Source organism: Erithacus rubecula, assembly GCF_903797595.1.
Source record: "Erithacus rubecula genome assembly, chromosome: 8".
Classification (NCBI taxonomy): domain Eukaryota; kingdom Metazoa; phylum Chordata; class Aves; order Passeriformes; family Muscicapidae; genus Erithacus; species Erithacus rubecula.
The window spans coordinates 23,212,195-23,221,334 of NC_136659.1; the positions used below are offsets into that span (position 1 = coordinate 23,212,195).

At 47.1% G+C, this 9,140-nt stretch overlaps 1 protein-coding gene across 1 annotated transcript; it reads right to left on the minus strand.

Annotated features, from left to right (window-relative positions):
• Window positions 1–2,131: 2,131 nt before the first annotated feature.
• RPL37A (ribosomal protein L37a) lies at window positions 2,132–5,311 on the minus strand. The gene is made up of 4 exons (XM_079310912.1): window positions 5,229–5,311; window positions 4,232–4,360; window positions 2,934–3,016; window positions 2,132–2,287 (listed from the first exon to the last, which is right to left on the minus strand). The coding sequence occupies exons 1-4, from the start codon at window positions 5,229–5,231 to the stop codon at window positions 2,224–2,226; spliced, it is 279 nt and encodes a 92-aa protein (XP_079167038.1). The 5' UTR covers window positions 5,232–5,311; the 3' UTR covers window positions 2,132–2,223.
• Between the last annotated feature and the right edge of the window lie 3,829 nt (window positions 5,312–9,140).

Below are 9,140 nucleotides of genomic sequence, written 5' to 3' on the forward strand. Positions count from 1 at the left end.
GTTTAAATTGATTATTTGGAGGCAATTATTAACTCAAACAGCAGCTTTTTCACCAAGACTGAATGTCCAAAGGATTGGCTCAACATGAAAATTTATTGTTGCAGGTCAGTATGGATTAGGTACTCAGACACCCAGACAGGAGAGCCTGCTGCCAGACCAAGAGGGAGTGAGCCACAAGGAGCAAAGTGTTCAGGGGGACTAACCCTGAGATCTGCACCCATCAGAACACAGCACAGGCTATAGGACAGTTATCTGTGGGTTGTGCACCAGCCAGCAGCAGAGCACAAGTTGCTTTTACCATTCCAGTCAAGATACTCTTTTTCTCTCCATCTTGCAGCACATGGCCCAGTCCCTTGAGGAAATGGGAAAAGGCAGAGATATTTTATGTGCTCTCTCTTTGCCCCCTTGCATCTGCCCATTCCTTCACTCATGGAGCTCTGTGCTATTCCTCGAGGCACAGATGTGAAGGACATACCAAGATGAGCCAAGCTTCTTCAAGTTATTTAAGCTTTCCTCAGATCCACCTCAGTACGTTCAAGCAACAAAGTGTGCAATTAACTAGAAAGGAAAGTGGTTTTTAATGGCTTCACCAGTAACAAGAGCCAAACTACTGGATAGCACTTTTAGTGTCTCCATAGTTACACCTATGAATACAGAACAGTGCACTGTTTGCATGGAAGGTTTTGGCTGTGGGAGCCTCTGTGAGAAGCTGCCAGAAGCTTCCCCTGTGTCTGACAGAACCAATGTCAGCCCATTCCAGCACAGGCCCAGCACAGGCCAAGCAGGAGCCCACTGGCAGTGATGGTAGGGTGTCTGGGGTAACAGATTTAAGAAAAAAACCCAAACAGCAACTGCAGCCAGAGAGGGGAGCAAGAGTATGTGAGAGGAACACATGTATGTGAGAGGTCTGCAGGTACCCAGGTCAGTGCAGCAGAAACAGGAGATGGCACCTGCCTTTGAGAGACCAAAATTTTAAGGGTTAATGACACAAACGATCAATCTTTTCAAAAGCAGCTGGTGAGGTGCACGACTTTAAACCAGCTTTTGTTTAGCAACAAACTGGTTTTGAGCCAGATGAGGGAGAAGGCCATTAAGAAGTAAATCCTTCAAAGTGGGATAATGCTTTTTATCATGCAATGTCCTCCCTTACACAACTGGCTGAATTGTAGAACTCCTCATTCCTTTCCTCCCTCTCCTGGAAGTACTGGGACATGCAGATGCACCATAGGCCTGACAGCATTCATCTCTGGCTCAGCTACATTGACTTGAGGCAGCTGTCTTGTCTTACATGGTCCTAAACCATCCAAGACTCATTTTGGGCCTGGACTGCACGATTCACTGCTACATCAGTGGGAACCCCACACCCTTATGGGGAGGAACCTGGGCATTCCCACCACAACTAAAGATACAAACCCCTGAACTTCTTTGTTTCAGGGGCTCTCCTGCCTCCCTGTAACTATTACCTTCATTAAGGGACATTGAAATTACCCACAATCATCTTGTCACTGGATTCAAGGATGGTGGTATTTTCCCTATTCTTTTTTTCCTTTTCCTATTATTCCTATTATTTCCTTTCTCATTATTTGCTTATATTTGTATCAAGTATTGTACTTTTTTGTTATTTCTACAGCTAACCAAAACTGCTACAGACCTCTGTTCCACTGCAACCAAATTATTCTAAAATAAACCTGCCATCCCAGTCCTACAGCCCATGCAGGGCTCCATGCTGAAGCAGGGCCATGTCCAAAGGAAGCTGTGACACTGTAGGAAGCCCTGTGACAGGACTTGTGACACCATGGGGGACCCATACTGGAGCAGAGGAATTGAGAGGAGCCCTTCCCCTGAGGAAATGGAGCAGCAGTAAGCATGTGATGGACTCAGCCCCCATTCCTCATCCCCCTGTGCAGCTGCTGGGAGGAGGCCTGGGAAGAAGGGAGGAGTGATTGGAATTGGTGTGCCCATGACAGCAGCTGGTGAGGGATCTTTCCCTGCATTTATCTCAAACCACAGACCTTTCGTTCTCTATTTTCTCTCCCTTGTCCTATAGAGGAAGGCAGTGATGGGGCAGCTTTGGTGGGCAGCTGACACTCACCACACATGACAGGACTTTTTTCACAAAAGACAAACATGATTCCACTCCATCATCACCCTTTTATTAATAAAAGGACAGATCTTGACAGTGCAGAAAAAAGGATGTTTCACAAGGAGAACAGGAAGTAGCTTCTACTGGTCTTTCAGTTCCTTCAGTCTTCTGATGGCAGATTTGACTGTCACTGCAGAGGTGGTACTGGAGGAAGAAGCAGAGTCATTTGCATGTGGCAGAACAACTGTGCTGGTGTTATTATTTATTTTTGAGAAAGCACTAATAATTTCAAATTGTTATCATTTGATTGCGCTGTCAAGCAGGGTCTAACTCCACTTTGATTTTCCTGACAACAAAGCTTCATGCTTGGTCCATGAAGCACATGGAACCTCACAAGCCACACCCCACCCCAATTTCCCAGTCAAGCACCAGCACGAGCACAGCGTGGGGGCTCAGCTCCCTCACCACCCCTACGCCTGGGGCAAGAGTCTCCTACAGAACTGTGGGGGAAGGAGAGCAAAGGAAGGGACTAACCACAGCACCCTCACAATAGAGGTTATTGCAATTTGAGCTTTTTGCTTTTACAACAAAAGGAAAACATGAAAATAACTTTTCTTAGAATAAATCTGGCTTTGCCTATTGCAAAGAATAGCAGTCAGATTGACTTTGGTCTACAGCAATCAAATTTTAACAGAATAGGAAACTCCCCCCATCACTATCACAAGACAGATCTACTCATTGGTTAGTACATAGAAAAAAACCAAAACACTGATAAAAAGTCAAAAGCTTTAAGCATTAGGCCTCAGCTATGTGAGAATAAATATTGATTGGAGCTTCTTCGTTTCCTTACTTGTAAGTCCAGGCACCACCAGCAACTGTCTTCATGCAGGATCCACAATGCCAGATACCCACAGCTTTCCTCTTCATTTTGGTCTGGAACCGACAAAAAAGGAGGAAAAAAAAAAAGTCACTTTCCATCAGCTGAAAAAGCCAAACAAGAAACTTCAGGCAAGGACTCCAGCATCACACCACAGCACTCCTATAAGCCAAGACAAGAAAGGGTTAGACAATCCTTTTACTCAAATTCTGAAACACTTTCCCTTTCAAATATGAACTGGGTCATTTCTGAAGGCATCATCAAAACTTCAGCTTAGCTGAAGGAGAAAAATAGTAAGGAGTTATCTAGGTCATAACAACTGATACTGTCACCTGGTTTGGTGCTCATGTAACACCTGTCCCCAGGACTCCTGGGGCAAGCCCAGCTTGCTCAACCCAGACCCACTTCAAACAGCATCTAAAGACTGGGTGGGGGGTATGGAACTCCCTCCCCATGCAGGTACCCATCACCTTGCAGAGATGACAACAGGTTTGCCCACAGTTATGCTTGATTTAGGCAGCTCTGCAAGCAAGACTATGAACATTCTGACTTCATATGTGAAAGGCAGTAAGTTAAAAACAAACAAAACCACAACAAATCAAAGTACGAAAAACCCCATGATTAAAATATTTTTAAATTTCCAGCCACTTTAAAGATTCCTACTCTACAGATATCAATAAAAAAATATGTGCAAAGCATAAGCTGATGGGCCTTTCAAACTGACAAAAAAATAGATTTAACAGCAAGTTTTAATTATGTACGCATGCAGTTAAGATTACTTCCTCTCAGAAATTCTTCCCCATCCAGAGTTTGCAGCACACAAAAAAAAACCCAATTGCTATCAGAAGTTAAAGTGGGAAAAGCAAGCTCTGTTCCTCTACCAGGTATGCTGTAAAAATTTACTGAAAGGAAGAAAAAGCCCAAGGGAAGCCTTAACTATCAAGATAACAAATGTGACACTTTAATTCCGTAAGGTCGATTTCATTAATTATGTAAAACATATAATATGGCAACACTGCTCATCCTTTTGTGTCATGAAATATAATACTGTGTTTTCGTTTAACTAAACATTTTTTCATGTCACTAAACATCCATGTGAAATGTCTACTCTCTTTTCCAAGGCCTGACAGTAGCCCAAAGTTTACTACACTGTCTTGGAACTAGACACATTTCATTTCAGTACAAAAATTACTGAAGCATCAAATCTTCTTTCTAGCATCAATAACAATGTGATTTTTAAAGGCTTTTGGGAGGGGAAGGAGATCTCTCACCTTGCCACAGAAGGAGCAGGTATACTTGGCATGCTGGCTGATTTCAATCTTCTTCACCATTTTCCTAAGGGATGCACCGTACCGGGTCCCATATTTACCCACGATCCCGACCTTCTTGGTGCGTTTGGCCTGTTGGGAGGCAAACCAGAAGGAGCTTCAGCTCTGCAGGGACAGCCTCGTTCCCTCATGGCAGCCGAGTGCTGAGCACCCTAAAGCCGGGCTGGGAACTATGCACAGAGCCAGGGAATGGCACCACAGGGATCACTGCTCCAACCTCCCTGCTCAAGCAGGGTCACCCAGAGCCCACGGCTCAGGGCTGCACCCAGACGGTTCCTGAGTGGAAATCCACTGAGGGACACTCCACACGCTCTCTGCACAGCAAGGAACTTCTGCCCCGTGTTCAGCCGGGCCTTCTGTGCACTGTCCTACTGCTTGGCCCCACCGAGAAGAGCCCGGCTCCTGCCTGTTGACAGCCCCTTTTGGATAATCATTCACTATTTTAACTATTTGATTATTATATTATTACATAATGAACATAAATTCCCCCCTCAGTCGCCTCTTCTGCGGCTGAACAGGCCCACCTCGCTCAGCCTGTGCTCATGAGAGCTGTTCCAGCCCCCAGTGCTCCTCGCTGCCCTCCCCTGGCGCATCAGCGATGAAATGCGGCCGGGCTGCCGCTGCTGCCGCCGCCCAGCTCCCGCCGGGCACTCGGGGCAGAGTCCCGTCCGTCCGGGGCCAGCCGGCGGTGGCGCGGAGCGCTGCAGCCCCTCTGCGCCCCGCTGCCATTGCCCTCACCCAGGCCTCCCCCCGGCCGCCCGCACGGAGCGAGCCGCTGGCGCGGCGCAGCGCGGAGCCGGGCCCGGCTCGGGGACGCGGCGCATCCTCGGGCCCGGCTCCGCGCTGCCCCGGGCGCGGCCCGCGGGCTCAGCGCGGCGGCCCCGGCGCGGATGGCAGCGGATGGCAGCGGATGGCACAAGCCGGGCCCGGGCTCACTCACCATCTTCCGCCGGCGCAGACACGCAGAGGGAGCCGCAGCGCGCAGGCGCGGCGGAAGTGAGGCGGGCGGGCGGGACGCGGGTGGAGCGCAGTGACACGGCCCGGCCCGGCGGAGCTGCTGCGGCCCGGCGGGAGGATCCGCCCATGGGGACACCTGCGAGCGCAGGCTGTGCCCTGTGCTCCGCCATGGCCCTGCTCGAGCAGGGAGCGCTGAGCAGATGCCGCGCGGTCCCTTCCAGCCTGCCCCATGCTGTGGCACAGTGTGAGACCGGGCGGTGCCTGAGCGCCGCTCCCGCGGAGTCATTCCAGGGATTCCACCCACGGAGGGCACAGCACAAAAGGAGAAGGGGCAGTTCCGTTCCCTCACCTTGTTTTTAAAGAGAATAAGCAGCAGGTAGATGTCAAAACAGGAACAGAAAACGTGACCAGAACTGCAGAAAAAGTAAATAAGATAGATAGATAGATAGATAGATAGATAGATAGATAGATAGATAGATAGATAGATAGATAGATAGATAGATAGATAGATGATAGATAGATACATAGATACATAGATAACGTGACCAGAACTGCAGAAAAAGTAAATAATAACAAAGATAGAGATAGATAGATAGATAGATAGATAGATAGATAGATAGATAGATAGATAGATAGATAGATAGATAGATAGATAGAAAGAAGATTAATTCTTATCATAAAAATACCGGCCCTAAACCACGAGGTTTCAAGAGTTTTGGCATCAGGTCAGTTTAAGGGAGCTTCCTAATTTAAGGGAATTTCCTCGGGGTTACCCAGTGCTGAAACCACCCGCCCTGACAGTGCTGTGTGCAGCTGCAGAGGGGAAAATACAGCAGTGGCACCGAGCTGCAATGCCTGTAAGGGGATTAGCAACCCATTAACCTCCATTAAGAAATGCAATCCAGTTAGCCTGAGAGTTTTTGATGTGCAGAGCCAGCTATGGTTCATCCCCTCCTGCCAGGAGAGGGCTGGAGCTTCCCATTCCACCTAGAGAAACCCTCCCCAGGGACTGGTTGCAGGTTATTTTGGCTGTCTCAGCCATTGACAGCACTTTTCACTTACAGTCTGCTTAAAAGGCAATCAAGGAATTTAGTGTACCCAGCCACTGTGTTAGTTTGCCTGGCTGGGGTCTGTACTTTAAGAGATGCTCATGGACAGATGTCACATCCCCTCTTGGTCCTTGCTCTAAGGGTTTGAACATCGACATTTTTAATTCCCTCTGTCACACCAGGCTCCTCATTCCCTGATCATCCATGCTAGCTCTTCTGGCATCTGCTGGGCCAGAGCAGTGTTTGAGATAAGGGCTCAGCAATGGTATTTATATCTCCCTCAGCTGAATCAAAATTTCATTTGATATATCCTACGAATATATCTGCCCTTTTCAGATCCTCGTCACAATGATGACTCACAGGATACAGCTTTGATACCAATGTATTAGAAAACAGAAAAGAAAAACTAAGTTCCTTTGGCTGCTTAGTGACGATATGGTTAAAAAAATATAAATTGTCAGCCAACACATCCAGAGAATCTACTGCTATTCTCTGGTCTGTATCTACAGAGTTCAGGTTTGCTGTGACAGTACAGCACATGGTCATATCCATCATCTACCAGTGTCACAGACAGCTCTGGCAGCAAGCAAACCCAGCCTCCCTGGGTGACAGCCATTCCCAGCACTGCCAGAGTAAACACACATTTCCAAGGGACTGAGAAGGACACAGGCCAGATAGTCCACCCCCTTGACTCTTCAGCTCACGAAGCCAGCCAGCCTGGGGCATGAAAAACATTGAGTTGGAACTGCTCCAGCTTGTTGTTGAGGTATTTTAACCTGTTGCTGTTTTGGCATCTTTCTTGAAAACTCCCCTTTCTCCAGCATGGGTGGGAGCACTGATGCAGGTATACAAGTGGGCATCCAGCCACAGTAAGATGCTCCAAGATCCAGTAAGATGGATCCTTCCCTGTCCTCTACTGGTTTTGGATAACACTAGAAAGACACAGCTCTGTTGTATTCAGCCAGCAGATGCACAAGGCCCCAGGAGTGCTGTGTGTTCCTGAGCCAGCTGTGGGTCTCACTGCCTTGTAGAGTTTCTCAGCAGCAAGCCTTGGAGATCCTGCCTGAGCCTGCTGCCAGCTGCCCAGCCACCTCCTCACCATATTCATGGACTAATGGTGCCATTGGGATAAAGCATGCAGTCTCTCACATCCCTTGAAGTAATTACTAGCACTTTCCTGCAAGGTTCTTCTCCCCCTTTTCATGTAGTAAGGATAAAGTGAATCTCAGGTGTATTTGAAAAACCTCTGTATCTGTGCAGCAAAGCAGCTGAGATTTTATGGGTCCTGACACAGGGAAGGTATACCTAGCATTCCTCCAGCAGGGCTGGGATTTACCAACATAAGGACAAGATTAATCAAGTTAATAAGAAGCAGAATTCTCCAAGGGTGCTTTCAGTGTATCTTAGAAAAGTACTGTTATGAAATAGCTGTAGCTTTACAAAGAAGAGAACTACCAGATTCAATAATATGGGTACACAAATAATGCCTTTAGAATTTTTTTTCAGTCAGCAGACAGCAACATTTCATACCCCTTACTCAGAACAACTCACTTTGCCAGTAGAAAGATCCCTCATCCTACAGACAGATTAAATGCTCTGTGTTCAAGATGACAGACATTTTAAATGTCAAAAAGCATGTCTTCATCACCTGGCCAGTTGCTGAAGTAAGAGCAGTGATGGTTAACAGCCTCAAACCCAGAGATAAAGTATTTCATCCAGTTGCCCAACCATAATACCCCTGGCTACTGCTCACACCCCAAAGCACCATCTGCAGTCATGAATGAAAAGCAGTTCTTCATCCAGCACAACTGTACATGCAGCCTGTGGGGCATTTCCATGACAACACCAACCAGCTGAAAATGGAACAATCAAACCCTTCAATGCAGGAAAAAATACCTAATGTTATCAGGTTGATCTTCCAGCACAAGCACTTTTCTCCTCTGCCTTGCAAGAGAAGTATTTTTGTCAGTGTCTGCACAGAGCCAAGCACATCATCTCCACAGCACATTAGCTGCTGGCCTCCAGGAGCCAATGTTTGATACCTTTTCTACAGATTACAGCTATCTGGGAGGTGAAATGCTAAAACAGAAAAAGTACCAAAAGCCTGAGAATCACAAGAGCACTTAGAGAAACTTTTTATTTAAACAGTTTAGTTCAGAATCGGTTTCTTACAAAACAAGAGCAAAAGTCTGCCTGTGTCCTCTTCCCCTCATTCACCTGTAGAAATCAGCCAAGTCTTGAAGAAAACACCCACACACCCACACACCCCACCTCAGGGGGTCAGGGTTAATCCCTGGCAGTCAGCACAAGCTTCACCCTGACAGAAAAAGCACATGCTATGGAGCAGCTCCTAATATTCAACACGAGCCCAGAGACGAGTGTGCAGAGGCAGACATGTGCCTAAAACAGACAATGAGCACTTACTGGCACACAGCTACACTACTTAGCTTCAAGGTGGTCATTTCCTCTTCCCCACCTCCACAAAACATCAAGATCTGTTTAGATGTTTTTTCCTCATGGCCAAACAGAATATTCAAGAGCCAGTCTGTGACTGATCTAAGTAATGGCCAAATGTGCCAGTGAACAAACTCCTAGAAATAGACTTTTAGAAATGGAAAACATTGACAAAAGCACTCTGCAGCTGCTGTTGAATTGGTTTTCTCAAGAGTTCTGCCTTGGGGACAGACAACCATTATCTGCTTTTAAACAAAACAACTGTGGAAGCTGACATGCTGAAACACAACAAAATGATAGTTGCCCATGTCCATTCAGTCATCAGCAAAGCCAGGACTGCAAACCCTGCAGGCTGCCAGATGTGTGCTGCACATCTGTCACACAGTCACACT

Coding starts and splice junctions, on each gene's coding strand:
- RPL37A (XM_079310912.1), bottom strand. Junction 3,017..4,231: donor CCTGCTCCTTCTGTGGCAAG/GTGAGAGATCTC, acceptor TGTCGGTTCCAG/ACCAAAATGAAGAGGAAAGC. Junction 2,288..2,933: donor GGTGGTGCCTGGACTTACAA/GTAAGGAAACGA, acceptor TTCTTCCTCCAG/TACCACCTCTGCAGTGACAG.